This window comes from Diabrotica virgifera, chromosome 10 (genome assembly GCF_917563875.1).
Source record: "Diabrotica virgifera virgifera chromosome 10, PGI_DIABVI_V3a".
Classification (NCBI taxonomy): Eukaryota; Metazoa; Arthropoda; class Insecta; order Coleoptera; family Chrysomelidae; genus Diabrotica; species Diabrotica virgifera.
In genome coordinates, this window is record NC_065452.1 from 13,347,778 (window position 1) to 13,364,480 (window position 16,703).

Consider the following 16,703-nt stretch of genomic DNA (forward strand, 5'->3'; position numbering starts at 1 on the left):
TGAATTCATTTTAAATCAAATATATCACATAATTTTTGCGGAAGTGGATTACACAACAAAACAAATTAATATTCAATGTAAATAAATAAAAACTTTAGAAATAGAAAACAAGAATTAAGTAGTTATAATCTTACGTTAAAGTAAATAATAAAAACAGTAAATTTAATCAAACAACTACAGAATAAAAACAAATATGAAGTGTCACCACCGCAACTGTCAAATAAATGTTAACAATTTATGCCAAAATGTCATCTTTGTTCGATCGCAGTTAGAGTGTAATCCGAACAAGTGTGCTTTACAAAAACGCTTTTTATTCCACTTATACAAATTAAATGAAACAAGTTAGGGTATGTTTCTTTAAATGTAAATTAATAGAAATCTTCCAATATTATTTCTACGAAAGTACCTATGTAATAAAATATGTCTAGTGGCTGTAATTCCCGTGTACTCGGCTAAATAATTCTAAAAAGGAACAGACCTACCGCCTACATATTTCGTGTTGGTATCATGTGACGTCACGGGCTATGACGCGGATGACGTGCAACGGTATATTGGACGGACTGTACTTACAGGACGAATCCATGTTCAATATGAACCGAAATTCGGTGTAATTTTAAATTACTAACCTATAATTCTCTTTACCACTCACTCCGTATTCGGAAGATATTCTAGGTGACTACCAATGCGACTTTCGTGCGGGAAGGTCAACAATAGATCAAATATTTACGATCCGACAAATATTAGAAATAACTGGGAATTCAACCGAGATGTACACTAAATTTTCGTAGATTTTCAGCTAGCATATGATTCGATAAAAATAAGCAGACTATGGCTAGCAATGCTAGGAATGGGAATACCAAGAAAATTAGTGGAGCTAACGCAAATGTGAGTGACAGACTCATATGCACAGGTAAGAATAGGAAACAGAACATCGATACCATTTCGTATAACTTCAGGACTTAGACAAGGAGACCCCTTATTGCCGTTGCTATTCAATTTGGTCTTAGAATATGCAATAAGTAAAATATTATCTGAGCTGACAGGGGATTTGCGAATCAACGATCAAAACTCTTGTTGGCCTTTGCTGATGATCTAGATGCAGTCCCTCATTCTACAAGAGACGTGAGAGATGTGTTTTTGGAACTCGAGGAAGAAACAGGTAGTCTGAGGCTTCGAGTAAATGAAGAGAAGACAGAATACATGCTCGTAACAAAAAATCCAAAACCAAGACTTTGGCAGAACATAACTATTAACGACCACAACTTCGAAGTGGTTAGAGTTTAAATATGTGGGGGCGGTAATAACAGACGACAACCACATAGAAAAAGAAGTCTCGTCAAGGATAGCTGAGGGGAATAGAGCTTTATACTCCCTATCATCATTATTCAGCTCTAGGCTGCTAAAGTCATTAAAAATTAGCGAGCGAGTCATTGAAAATAACAGAGGCTTAAAATGTTTAAGACCCGCACTGGGTGTTCATCAAAAGAGGCCAATAGTAAGGAAGAGAAGGACAAATATAAAATAACAAAAATAGTCGAAGACTTCTACAAAACCTTGTAGAGCTCGCAAAGCCAGTCCAATGAATCAACAAAGGAGAACGTCAAAAGAAAAATAAAAAACATGGGATCAGAAATACTACCAAACATAAAGGGATTCGAAATAGAAAGAGCTTTAAAAGAACTAAAAAATAATAAAGCTCCAGGACACGACGGTATAATTGCCGAGCTCTTGAAAACAAGCAAAACAGTAACAATCCCTATACTAACAGAGCTATTTAATAAATGTCTCCATAATAGCAAGATCTCTAAAGACTGGAACGAAAGTCTAGTAGTACTTTTACACAAAAAGGGGACAAATGTGACCTATAGAATTATAGACCTATATCGTTGTTCAGTCAAGTTACAGTATAAGGAGGGACAGTGAAACCACCTCAGATTCGCTGACGACATTGTGATTATAGCGAGCTCATTCGAGGAACTGCAAATTATGATGAATACGGCTCAATACGTTGGCCTGAAAATGAACATGAGAAAAACAAAAATAATGACACCAGACGTATAACTATAAATGACAGTGGGATAGAAAAAGTCCAGGAATATATCTACCTAGGCCAAATCCTGACACTTTACAAAGATAACCAAATTGCGGAAATTACTAGGAGAGCAAGACTAGCATTGGCAGTATTAATTTGAAAGGAAGGTTCTCAGAATGATATTTGGCCCTCAAAGATATAAAGTGACAGTTGAATGGAGAAGGCGCCGTAATGCTCAAGTGATGACTTTGTATGGTGCTGAAAATATAAAAGCTAACCGAATAAGATGGTCAAGTCATGAGGTAAGATCAGAGGAAGACAGAGTGTTAAAGACAGTGTTTTTGAGAGACCAAGCGGTAGAAGATCTGTAGACCTTCCCAGGAAAAGATGGAAGGATGATGTTGAAGCCGATTTACCTAGGATTGGAGTACAACAATGGGAAATGGTAGCGCAAGATCGTAGAAGATGAAGATCTATAGTGCATGCGGTGAAGACCTACCCCGAGTTGTAAAAAAGAAGAATAATCATCTTTAAAACATAAAAACTCGCCTCTACAATATTTAAAATTAAATGCCATTCATTTAGAGGCAAAGGAGGTTGACGTAGAATATCTGTCGAGTAGTATTTCCGTTTTTTCTCTTCTTCAACCTTATTGGGTTGAGTTTTTCTCACTTTAAGTTTCTCTCTTAACTTTCTCACCTTAAGTTTTAATTGAAATAACCCTACTTCTTATAAAGTTAAATCATCACATTGTATCTATGTTTTATAGATTATTCGGCTTGATAGGAGTATCATAGAAGGTTTACAGGATATAGTATCAGTATTAGAAGACCAATTAAAGCCACTGGTCCAGTCAGAGCTTTCCTTGTTGGTTGACGTCTTGTACAGACCGGAATTATTGTTCCCACCAGGCACTGAACCGCGAAAAAAATGTGAAAGTGGAGGATTCATAAGAAGGTAATACAAATTGGAGATAAAATTTGCAATGCAGTAATATTTTTTGTCTTTCCTTTAATATTTTTTTTATTCTAACCAGTTACCTCTCAGCTGCATCATTTTATTAAATTGTCATCGATTCGTTTAAAAGATGGTTTCCATTCGACTTGTATTTTTAGGTTAATCAAACATACAGAAAAGCTAATGGAAGAAAAGGAGGAAAAGCTTTGTGTGAAAGTACTGCGGACGTTAAGAGAGATGATGGCTATTGACTGCGAATATGGTGAAAAGGTTATATAATACACTTTTTGTATGATTTTAAACTGATTTCTTTCTTTTTCAAATGCTGCTTAGAACGAAAAACAGGTTGAAAACGACATGGTATAGTATTGAAATTTTAAGTGTAGTAGATTTGTTTTTGCTAGAAGTTGAAGTGTTTGATATCTGTAGTTTATTAGTAGGTTGTTTAGCTCAGTGTGTATAGCACAGTATCATTCAACTCGAGATTCCAATGTAATTTTATACTAATATTTTATTTGTGTCTCATGCATAGTATATTAGACAGTCTCAGTAACTAAACGATACATACACGAAGAGGATTTTCATCATTCTGTTGTAATTTGGTTCTGTAACGAGGTTATCTGAGTTAGATGGACAGATGACACTAAAGACAAACGAATGCTGCCATATATTTTGTTGAGACAATCGGAGAGTTTCTTGATCTCAGTATTCATGGTTTTAGGCAACAAGTGGGAGCTGTCGTTGTAGAATTTGCAAAACTTAGTGTATGACTATAGTAATTTCTTCTCCTTCTTCCTCTTCGAATCAATGGACAAGCAATTCTGCATGTTCATTGGCGGATTGATGCTTCTATGGAAGGTTGTCACTCCATCTTTTGCTCGGTCAGCCGATCTTCTAGCGATTAGTGATTTATCTCTTGCTATTTTCACCACACGGGTCGCCACCATTCTTCTTCTGTGGTTATTCCTGTATTTGTTTTTATTTAGTATCCATTCGTTTATACACTGTACGTTACATTTTCGTCTAATTCTTCTCACTAGGTATCCTCATCTCTGCCGTTTCCAGTCGTCTTTGTGTTGTGGCTGTACCGGATCTTGTTTCTGATGCATATGTCATTGTTGGTCTTACACTGGCTTTATGAATTCTTGACTTCATCTCAGTGTCAATATGTCGTTTTCGCCATATAGTGTTATTAAGCTTCCTGCCTTTAGTAAATTTGCTTTTAGTACTTGATTTCTCACTTCTTTGTCCAGGTCTCCATAGCGGGACAGTATAATTCCAAGATATTTGATTTCCATTACTTGTTCATCCCTGATGCCATCAATTTCTATTTTACATCTGATTGGTTCTTTGCCGATTACTATTGTTTTAGTTTTCTGTAATGAGATTGTCATATTTAAATTCTTTTGCTCTTATGTATTTTTATTTCTTTGTTTCCCATTCTGTATCTTCTTCTTTTGTTGAGGCTTTTGATGATTCCATCCATGATTAAATTGGAATAGAATAGGGCTCAATGAGTCCCCTACCTTATTACGCTGCCTATATCTATAGGTTCTATAAGTTACCCATCTATTCTGATTTCTATTTTGTTGTTTTGGTAGATGTTTTCAATAGTTTCTTTTAGGGGAACTTGTATTATACAGAAGATGAGTTATATCTTTGAGTCTTATTCTGTCAAATGATTTCTTTAAGTCAATCAGACATAGAAATGTTGTTCAATTATACTCTAGTGATCTCTTAGTAATTTGCTTTATGACGAATATTGCATCTGTACACGATCTTCAAGTAGTGATGTTGATTATAGTTACTTTCTAGTATTCGTTACAAATCGTTACTTTTGTATAAAGTAATCATTTAAAGTATTCGTTACTTTGATTACTTTTGTTACTTTTGTATTTGAGTACCGGTAATCATATCGAGAATCGCATTTCTCAGTACATATTTTGTATTAGTATTAGTAGGATACTTTGATTACTAGGATTACTCTTGTATTTGAGTACCGATAATCATATCGAGAATCGCATTTCTCAGTATTTGGTATAAGTATAAGATTCGATATAACGACCTTCACCGTTCTATTTAATGGATAGAAATTAAATGATATGTAATTGTTCTGTCATTGCTGCTCCACCATATCAGTAATCTCGAGTAGTCTGTTTGCATCAATTAAGTGCCAAAAACAAACCCTCGAAACTCTAGATGACGTACCTTAGCAGTAATCCTGGGCACCCAGGTGCTTCAGAGGTCGGTTCTGATTGCAAATTCGTGTTCAGTGGCCCCAAATACCCCGAAATAAGAACATCTGTCCCTTAATATACTGATTTTAACATGTTTATGCATTTTTCGATGCGCTTTATACACTTTAAAATGTAATAATGCATTTTCACCTATTTTTTTATTGTAGACTTTTTTCCAGACTTCATCCTAATCCTAAATACAATACAAAATGTTGCAAGTCTCTATGTACCTACTATATTTAAAAATAGATTTATTCCTGTGTTTTTAATGATCATAGTCTAGAAATATTATCATTTCTACATATTTTCCGGTCAATCTAAGCTTTTTTTTTCTAGGCCTGATAAGAATAGTGTGTATTTATTATTAAAATCTAATGTGTTTCATTTTTATTTTCAAAAGAACTAACATCTGTGAAATTCTGTGAATTATCTACCTCGACAAATCGTATACACATCTGTTTCTGGGTGCATGCTTTGTTAAATGATATACCTCCCTCTGTTTCAGCTACTTCTCAGCGCCCTGTAATCCTGTAAAAGTCTTCATAGCCTTCGCCCTTCATAGATAAAATTTTAGTTAACTGTACTGATACCGAACACTCGTGGAATACCGGTCCGACTCCGATATCAGCCGATATCAACCGAGTAGATACAATACTCAAAATCAAAATAGGTACTCGCTCTGATACGATTGGTACAAAGTAACGAAGTAATCAGAGTAATCAAAGTAATCAAAGTAACGATTTACCTCTCTGTATTGTAATCGTTACTTTCGGTATTCCTAAGTTCGGGTATTTTGTAACGAATAGTTACTTTTTCAACATCACTATCTTCAACTACGAAAACCCTGTTGTTCATCTATTAAACTTATCCTCTGATTTACTAGTTCTTATAAAATTTTAGTTGTAAGTTTTAGGGTAGTATAAGTTTATACCTCTGTAGTTTTCTGGTTTTTTTTTGTCTCTTTTTTTTTTAATAGTACGATTAGTTCTCTCGTTATCCATTCTCCCGGTATTTTATTGTGTTTTATAGTTTTGTTAATTAATGTTTTTAATTGTTCTGTCATTGCTGCTCCACAATACTCTAGTAATTCGTTTGGTATTCCGTCTTGACCTGCAGCTTTTCTATTCAGCTTTTTGAATGTTTTCGAACTTCTTGTGTACTTATATTAACTTCTTCATTTGTGGTAGTTTCTGGTGTTTCGGTTCTAGCGTCATTTTTTTCTTCTTTATAGAGCTTTTTTATATAGTCAATCGATGTATCCTTTTCTATGTGTTTTGGTTGCATTAGTTCCTTTACCTCCATAATTCCAGACTGAAAAATCCAGGTTTCTCTTCTTTATATTATGATCGTACAATTAATCAGTAGATTTGTTTTTCAACATATTATTCTACAAGGCTATACACCCTGTTGTTTTGTGTATTTAGTTTAATTTACTGTAGTTTGCTATTTTTTACAGACTTAGAATATGTTTTTTAACTCAATGATAAACTTACAGGGTGATGTTTTGAGGAACATACTGTTAGCCAGATACTTTGAAAAGGCATACATTCTTAATAACAATTCGGTTGAACTAGGAACCACTCTTCCATTACCAGCCACTCATGGTCCAGGAGGTAAGTTAAAATATTCGGCGTTATCTAACTGCCCCACGAACTACCAATTAATTCCAAGTACCTGCTGCCCCATCGCCGAGAAAGTTGGAGATTAAGTCTTAATGACCGGAAATTCCAAATTTAATTATAGTTGAAAGTAAGAATATAAATATTTTCAGTTATTCACTTCAGTTGCAAGTATTACGGTATAGTGTCCGGTTTTGTGTTAGTGTTTATCTTTTAAATGGCGAATCCAACGACTATGTTTAGTCAAAGGGGAGAACTTTTATTACTAATAATTAATGAATATTCAAAGGCCCATGTCTCCAAAGATGGAAAAGTTAGATGGCGATGCATCAAAAAAGGGTGTCAACAAAAAGTGTACACAAAGGAAGGTGATGAAAATTACGTTATTCTTGAAAAAGCATCGGTGGAGCATAATCATGCTCCAGATATCCACGTTGACCGGCAAATTTTTAGTAATTCTACAAAGAGGAAAGCTGTAGAAGATATATGTGAAAGACCTTTAAATATTGTCCACAAGGAATTGAGGAAGGAAAATTTCAGCCCAAGGCACAAGAAGAAGTTCTACAAGTGTTAGTGAACTTAAATTTAAAAACAAATACCGGTGAAAACTTTTTATTATCTACGAAAAATAATTCCGCAATTTTTAGTTGTTTCACAAATCTTTACATTTTGTGTAATGTAGATTCTTTGTATGTAGATGGAACTTTTCAATACTGTTCTAAATATTTTTGTCAGATGTTTACTATACATGGCTACAAAAATGGTTTTTATGTTCCTCTAGTATTTTGTTTGTTACCAAATAAATCACAGCAATCGTACAAAAGTACTTTTGATACATTGATAACAATATGTACAGATTTGAATTTAAATTTCAAACCGAAGCGAATAATTATTTCTGATTTTGAAATAGCAATTCAAAATGCAGCCAAGTTAGTGTGGCCCGACATTATTATTTTTTGTTGCAAATTTCATTGAACACAAAATTGGTACCGAAAAATTCAAAATTTAGGTTTGTCCTCGGAATATAAAAATCAAACTGTTATTGGAAAATATTTAAAATTGTTTTTCGGCATTCCTTATTTAGATCCAAATGATGTTGGTGACTTTTTTTCTGATGAACTTTTTAATATTATGCCAGAAGATGACAGAGTTTTGCAATTTTGTGATTACCTAGTTGATAATTATTTAACGGAAGATTCAACATCACCACCTTATATGTGGGCTTCAAATTCATCATCTCTTATATTTACTACAAACGCATGTGAATCATTTCACTCGAAATTTAACGAATGTTTTTATAAATCACATCCTGACATATTTAAATTTACAGACATTTTGTTAAATTTTCAAGCAGAAGTATATGTGAAAATTAGAACTGCACATAGATTCGAAAAAAAAAACTTGATAAAACGGCAAAAAGAAAAGTTGATTTTATTGAAAATAGGCTAAATGAATATTACGTTAATCAAAACATTACTAAATTAGACTTCATTTTCAATTTTGTTTGTCAGTTTGCAATTATTATGCAGCTAACTTTTAAAATCTAAAATATAGTGTTCACTCTTACTTATTTTAATCACTAATCAGACATTAGAATTAAGCATTGTTATTGTTTAACTGTAGTTTTTGTTATTGTATATTAAGTTAATGTAGATTTATAAATAAACTTTATTCGATTATATTGTTATAGTTTCATTATTTAATCTTTTAAAATTTTCGCTTATACTTGGGGAATTGGGTTCCTTTCTGAATACAATAAAGTATAATAAAAACTATATTATATGTTCACAAAAATATTATCTAAGTACCTAGGTAGCGTGGGGCAGTTCGTAGTCGCTTTTAATCCTACTATAAAACTGAACCCATTAAAATCTAGGTAGCGTGGGGGAGTTGGTAGTCGCCCCAAATTTTGATCTATTATTTGAAACAATTGATAAAAAATCATTATTATACATTTAAAAAAATAGTAAAATTCTTTATAAAAGGTATATTTTATATAAAAAGGGCTACATCACAAAACGTTCTCTAACTAAAAAGTTTATCATCAGTGCTGTTATTTAAAACAGGTTTTTAACAAGCTTGAGCCACCAAAATATATGGATGAAAACCCTTTAAATGTTGTAATGTACAATTATGGCGTTTAAAATAATGCTAGATTTAACATCAGGCAACATATGGCTCTTCACACAATACGTGGGTTGCTTGTCCAGAGGGTAGATCTTTACATTACGGACTCTAAGTTGCTACTTAGAGTCAGTAATGTAAGAATCTACTCTTTGGACAAGCAACCCACCTGTTGTGTGGGGAGTCCTGTGTAGCCTGATGTTAAATCTACATAGGATTATATGGAAATATAAAATATAAAAAACCTTATGGAAATTAGGTCCCAGTGGATTTAGTTCATACTCTGGGAAAATACTCTTTGAAGCATTGTGATGAAAAGTTCTCATGGGCACAACTCGATCGTATGGAGGATTTTCAAGATATAGAGTCACAAACTCGGAAAATTATAAGATTTACTGGGTATTCCAATTCGCTGAGTTACTGGTGGTTATCTGGCAACATGTAGAAGTTTGGATCAAAGAAAAGTACTAGTAGTCTAGGATTTTTTCCTGACTATCCAATGGCGACCATTACTTTGACCTTGACCTTCAACGGGCGCCATCTTCTAGAGTTTCGAGAATTTTCGGCATTAAATTGATTTAAACAGATTACTCATGGGTTCTTGGGATCGCTAAACACGAATATGTTCGCATATTGTGCCTATGGCACATAACACATTGTGCCTGTGGCACGTCATCTTCTGGAGTTTCGAGGGTTTTCGGCATTAAATTGATAAAAAGTGATTACTTGTGGATTTTGGAGTAGCTGAACGGTAATACGCCATCAGATCCGACCCACGGAGCACCTGGTGCCTAAGGTTATTCATCTTAGTGAGTTTCGAGAGTTTTCGGTATTAAATTTATACGAATGAATTACGCAACGGCTTTTTGGAGTTGCTGAACACGAATACGCCATCAGAACAGACACCGGAGCACCTATCGCCGAAGGCACGCCATCTTCTGGAGTTTCGAGAGTTTTCGGTACTAAATTGATGCAAACTGATTGGTACACAACCTCGGAGAACTGGCAGGTTTTCTGAGTTGCTGTTCAAAAAAAGGGTACAAATTGTGCTATTCATTTGTTTTAATTATTTATAAATATAAACTCAATTTATATCTGACAATATTTTTTAATCATTTATTTTAAGATCGATTTACTATATTCTATTTTGATAGTGTTATTCAACGTGGTCACTAGATACTCCAGAGTCTTTTATCTAAGTCATATTCGTGTTCAGCAACCCCAAAAACACAAGAGTAATCCGCTTGCATCAATTTAGTACCGAAAACTCTAAACCACAGAAAATGACGTGCCTTAGGCACCAAGTACCCTGGTGCCTGTTCTGATGGCGTATTTGTGTTCAGCAGCCCCAAAAACCCATGAGTAATACCCATCTGCATCAATTTAATGCCTAAACTTGTCGAAACTCTAGAAGAAGACCTGCCTTATGCACCAGGTGCTCCTTGGGTCGGATATGATGGCGTATTCACGTTCAGCAGTCCCAAAAACCTATGAGTAAACAGTTTACATTAATTTAATACCGAAAGCTCTCGAATCTCCAAAGCATGGGGTATTCGTGTTCAGCAACTCCAAAAAACCTATGAGTAATCCATTTGCATCAATGTAGTACCGAAGACCCTCGAAACTCCAGGAGCCCCTTTCATTGACCTTGGAAACCAGGGGCTCCGGCAGTCGGTTCTTGGTTTAGCGACCTCAAAAAACCCTCCAGTAATTCATTTGCATCAATTAAATGCCGAAAACCATCGAAACTCTAGAAGATGACGTCCCTTGCAGTGACCCTGGCCACCACGTCCTCCGGAAGTCAATTCTGATGGCATATTCGTGTTTAGCGTTCCCAAAACCCACGAGTAATCTCTTTATATCAATTTAATGCTGAAAACCCTCGAAACTCTAGAACAGTGGTGCTCAGACTTACATTGCATGGGATCTACCACATAAACTGCAAGCGTCCAGCGATCGACTGCTAGTACAAAAAATTTGAAAAAAAAAATAACTTTATTTCACATTTCTGTTTGATAAATCGTTGTAACTATAGAGAGTTGTAATTAAAGATGTTTTTCATCTTAATTTTATTGGATGAAGTGCATGGCGCTTCATATCATCCACAAGTTAGAGCAGTCTCCACCTATTCCATGTGTATTTTTCCGTGAATCGCGATCGACTTCAAAAACTTTGGCGATCGACCGGTCGATCGCGATCGACCGTTTGAGCACCGCTGCTCTAGAAGATGACGTCCGTTGAAGGTCAAGGTAAAAGTAAAGGTCGCCATTGGATAGCCAGGAAAAAATCCTAGACTACTAGTACTTTTATTTAATCCAAACTCCTACATGTTGCCAGATAACCAGTAACTCAGGGAATTGAAATACTCGGTAAATATAATTTTCCGAGTTTGTGCCTCTATATCTTGAAAATCCTTCATACGATCGAGATGTGCCCATGAGAACTTTTTATCAGGATGCTTCAAAGAGTATTTTCTCAAAGTATGAACTAAATCCACTGGGACCTAATTTCCATAAGGTTTGTGCGGGGTACTTTAACATAAACATGTAGACTTTTTACAATATGGTGCAAATGTTTGAAATAAATTCGGTATTTCGTAAGCCGGCGATTTTAAGGAAAAATCCCGAAACAGGTCGATTTTTTACTTCTAAATTATGAGTTGTTGGCATATTATATTATGTCATACTAGTAACGTCATCCATCTGAGCGGTGTAATGACGTAATCGTCGATTTTTTTTAAATGAGAATAGGAGTCGTGTGCTAGCTCGTTTGAAATGTTATTCAATTCTCTACATAGTAATATAAACATTAGCATAATTATTTATACAGGGTGTCCAAAAAAAATTTTGAAGTTATTTTTTAATTAAATTAATTGACAGAAAAAGATTAATTTATTCAAAATACATTTTACTGTTATAAGAAAACAGAAATAAATGTTTATTTAACAAATAAATATTGTTTTTCTCTTAAATTCAATGTTCAAGCTGCCACCTTGCCTCTTGGCAGTTTGAACATTAAATGTAAGCGAAAAACAATTTTTATTTGTGAAATTAACATTTTGCTATGTTTTTGACAGCAGTAAAATGTAGTTTGGTTAAATAAATTACATAAATTTCTTTTTTTGTGTCCAAATAATTTAATTCTAAAAAATTTGATTTTGGACACCCTGTACAAATAATTGTGCTAATGTTTATATTACTATATAAGAATTTAAAATCCTTTCAAATGAGCTAGAACACGACCCCTATTCTCATTTAAAAAAATTATCGATTACGTCATCACGACCAGATGGATGACGTCACTAGTATGATATATATGCCAAGAATCATAATTTAAAAATAAAAATCGACCTGTTTCGGTATTTTTCTTAAAGTCGCCGGCTTACGAAATAACGAATTTATTCTAAACATTTGCACCATACTGTATAATTGTACAACATTTAAAGGGTTTTCACCCACATATTTTGGTGGCTCAAGCATGGTACCAGCACACTGATGATAAACTTTTTAATTCGAAAACATTCTGTAATTTAGCCCTTTGAGATATTTTTTAATAAAATATAACTTTTATAAAGAATTTCACTAATTTTTTGTGATTAATGGTATACAGCCAACTACAGGAAATTATTTCTTACATTTATTTTTAGCAAAAATCTTGAGTAGGGCGGGAAGAACACTGCATGAAGTCCAGACGCACCTGGATAGGGAGGGAGCTTCTGATTTAGTGGTTGAGCTGGTCATCAAAAGTGGAAATTCGCCCTCGATATTCAGCGAAGCTGTTGAATTGGGTATAGCTCTTCTTGAAGGAGGAAACCCCATCATTCAGAAGAGTATGTTCAATAAACTAGTTGGTGGTGACATGAGTCAATCATTCTTTCGGGTAAGTCAAGTAGAAATGTTAAATATGTAAATTAAACGTTCTGTATTTCTTATCTTTATTTCAACTCCCATTTTTTATATTCCTCGATTAATTTCCTTGCAATATATTCAATATCTTCTTACTCTTTTGCTATTACCAAATGGTCTCTTCAAATAATAGTTATTTATGTACCAAGTCAGTAAAGTTACTCTTTATCGAACGAGTCTGATATTATGAGCAGAGCGAGCGTAACCGAGTGAGGCGAATAACAGACGAGTTCGATAAAGAATTTTTACTGACGTGGTGCATACAAAATTTAACGCCAACAATTTGATATTGGTTTTAACACTTACTTACAATTTACAATTTAACCTTCCGCTACCGGAGGGGGGTACAGATTGTACCCCAAATTCGATTTTTCATGAATAATTTTTAAAAATGTTGGAATTTTGTTTAACTGTTCTAGTTACTTCTTCATTGGGATGTGTAAAAGCATATCCAATCATTTGTTTTCAATTTGACATATTTTTACCTATGAAAAGTGCAGCACTGCGCTTCGGGTACAAGTTGTACCCCCTCCGTCAACCGCGGTACAGTTCATTGCGGTCGACGCCACTGACTAAACCAGACGTTTTGCGCACGGCACCAAACCTGTTGTTTGCAATAACACACAAATCAGTTCTGTGGATGACTTAGTGCTAACATACCGTTTTAGTTTATCCATTTGTGATTACACGATTTACCGATATGTCGAAAAAAATAAAGTTAGACCTTCGGAAAGAACAGGATCGTGAAACTGCAGTGCAGTGGTTAGAGGAAAGTGATGATGATTACCTTTCTGAAAGAGATAGTTTATCGGATGATTCAGAATTAGATGATAATTTAGAAGTAGCGGAATATGAGCCTGAAATTCTGCAGGTATTTTTTTTTGTTTTATGTACGATATTTCTATCTTGAGTTTATTATATTTTAGCTATCTGAGAGCGACAGTAATGATTCTGATAAACCAGTTTTGGGGGCAGTAGATTCCACATTTATTTCCAAGAATGGTACAGTTTGGAAAAATCGTCCTTTACGAAAAACTAGATGTCGCACAAAAAACTTGCTCGAAAAACCAGGGCTTACAGAAAAATCTAAAAATGTCGCTAAAATTAGTGATTGCTTCAAATTATTTGTAGATGAGAAAATTGTAGAGGTCATCGTCAAATGTACAAACCAGAAAGCGGAGAAATACATTCAGGATTGGAATGGGAAAAATCCTAATAAAACAAGAACCTGGTTGCCCACTGATTCAGTGGAAATTTATGCGGTCTTGGGACTCTTGATTACGGCGGGTGCGCTAAAAGCCAATAGGGAACCAGTGCACTTTTTGTGGTGTCGAAACCCTTTGTACAGTCGATCTATTTTTCCGGCTGCCATGTCACGCGACCGATTTCTAGATATAATTTCACTTATGCGATTCGATGATTTGAACACTAGAGAAGAACGTAGAAGTTCTGACAAACTAGCAGCTTTTAGGGAAGTGTTTACAAAGTTTGTAGAACACTGTAAAGAAAGTTTTAAGTGCCACTCTCATCTAACTGTTGATGAACAACTTGTAAGTTTTAGAGGTAAGTGTCCATTTAGAGTCTACATGAAATCAAAACCAGCCAAGTATGGCATCAAAATATGGGCTCTAGTTGATGCAACAATCACCTATGCTGCTAACCTTCAGATTTATACTGGAAAAGATGGTAACAAACCAGAAAAAGACCAGGGCAAAAGAGTAGTACTTGATTTGGTCTCATTTCTAAAAACTGGTTATGGCATCACTACTGATAATTTCTTTACCAGTGTTCCCTTGGCAAAACAACTCCTAGATCGACAAATAACATTATGTGGAACACTTCGAAAAAACAAGCAGGATATCCCTCCAGCCCTACTACCCAATATTTCTAGACAAGAAAAGTCCTCAGTTTTTGCCTTCACTGAGGAAATAACACTGGCGTCTTACGTTCCTAAAAAGAATAAGGCAGTAATTTTATTGAGTACAGAACATAACGACGATAAAATTAGCGGAGAAGAGACGGACTATAAGCCAGACATAATCTTGCATTACAATTCTACAAAAGGTGCCGTAGATACTATGGATAAGATGGTAAATGAATATTCTTGTAAAAGAGCCTCTAAGAGATGGCCATTTGTTTTGTTTCAAAATCTTCTAGACATTGCAGGTCTGAATGCATACGTACTGTGGACGACAAAGAATTCCATTCGTGCGTATGAAGCTTCTCACAGATGCAGAGAATTTTTACTAAACCTGGGTCAAGAACTTATAAAGCCCCATGTCGATAGGCGACTACAAAGTCCACAAAAATTCCATAAGCGAATTATAAACGCGATGTACGAATTATGCCCACCGCCACCAAGGGAGAATCGCGAAAACGACGCCACCACCATCTTGAAATTCTCAGGGCGATGTTTACTTTGTCCACGCAAGAAGGACCGCAAAAGCAGAAAAACGTGCAATTCTTGTAAATTCTTTGTTTGTGCTGAACATCAAACAACCACAACAATTCAAACAATAATATGTACAAAATGTAAAGCTAATCAAAAAAACGATAATTAATTTTTTCAAGACACCATATATTTTTTTATTGTTACTTATATTCAATAAAAAATACTTGCATTTGTTTTAATTATGTTTTAACTAAAATTATTGCATTATGTTAATATTTAATCTATAAAAATGCATGGGGTACATAATGTACCCCCTCCGTCAACTACAAAACAACTTGACCCTTCGGTAGCGAAAGGTTAAGAACTTTTTAAATTTTAGACGTCATAATAATTTCGTGACAGTGATGACAGATAACTTTTGCAAGATGGCCGCTTTCGATTTTTAATCGATAGTTATCAATATTGAATAATTACTAAATCGGTAAAGTTTTAATTTAGTTTATATGAATATAATTACAAAATACTACAGAATTTTACTTTTGGACATAAATTTAATTGATAATATCGCAAATTGTGTACAATATTTTTAATAATAATTAAAGTAAATAAATTTTAAGTTCACTCAAATACTCGACATTCGATTACTGCCATCGACCACTTACATTCAATCTCGGATGATTTGATTAATCGCGGCAGGTAAAGTAAAATTCTTCTTTCAGTAGAATAAAGTGTTACTTTACTGCCGCAAATGAGGGCGAATGAGTCCAATAATGAATGACTTAAGTGACGGTTGGCGATAAAATTTTTTATATAGTATTGTTGTTTAACGAAAATCCTATATTTTTGCATTTGCGTTTACAAAGTTTTAGAGTTTGTTCGAGGTATATCTTAAATAATGTCTTAGTATATCTTAACACGTTGACGGACACTGCGTCAAATGTATAAGCAAGTGTTGTGACACTATATGTATTTTGCAAAGTAGAATAGGGAAAAATGCAACGTCTATAGACGTTGTGTCCCCACATTACCTCAATGTCACATTACTTCAATGGAAATTAGACGTCTATAGACGTTCTGTCCGTCAACGTGTTAAATAATGTCGGTGAGAGACAACAAACTTGTTTAAAACTATTTCTTCTTCTTCTTCTTCGCGCGACTAGGATTACTCCTGTTTGTCTGCCTCTTATTCTGTTTCAGTTGTTGTTGACTGTACATTGTCTTTTCACCTTTTCGGCGGCCTTCCAACGGGTGTTCTGCTATACGGCTTGTTGTTTTTACAGATGTTTGCTAATCTATCTGGTTCCATTCGGTGTACATATTCGTTCCAGTTTTTCTTTCTTGTTTTTATCCACCTGTTAATATTTTGAATTTTGCATCGTTCCCGTATACTTCTGTTGCTTTCCCTGTCTCTTAATGATATACCCGCTATTGATCTTA

At 34.6% G+C, this 16,703-nt stretch overlaps 1 protein-coding gene across 9 annotated transcripts in view; it reads left to right on the forward strand.

Moving 5' to 3' along the window:
• LOC114335612 (inositol 1,4,5-trisphosphate receptor) overlaps positions 1–16,703 on the forward strand; it is a 258,085-nt gene that overhangs the window by 179,154 nt on the left and 62,228 nt on the right. For 5 of the 9 annotated variants that reach the window (XM_050641294.1, XM_050641300.1, XM_050641297.1 and 2 more), the window contains 5 exons: positions 2,802–2,989; positions 3,148–3,259; positions 3,323–3,349; positions 6,722–6,839; positions 12,616–12,848. In XM_050641294.1, coding sequence (XP_050497251.1) covers positions 2,802–2,989; positions 3,148–3,259; positions 3,323–3,349; positions 6,722–6,839; positions 12,616–12,848 — 678 coding nt within the window. The remainder of the gene's footprint in view (positions 1–2,801; positions 2,990–3,147; positions 3,260–3,322; positions 3,350–6,721; positions 6,840–12,615; positions 12,849–16,703) is intronic. The other 4 variants (XM_050641298.1, XM_050641301.1, XM_050641299.1 and 1 more) reach the window with 1 other exon arrangement.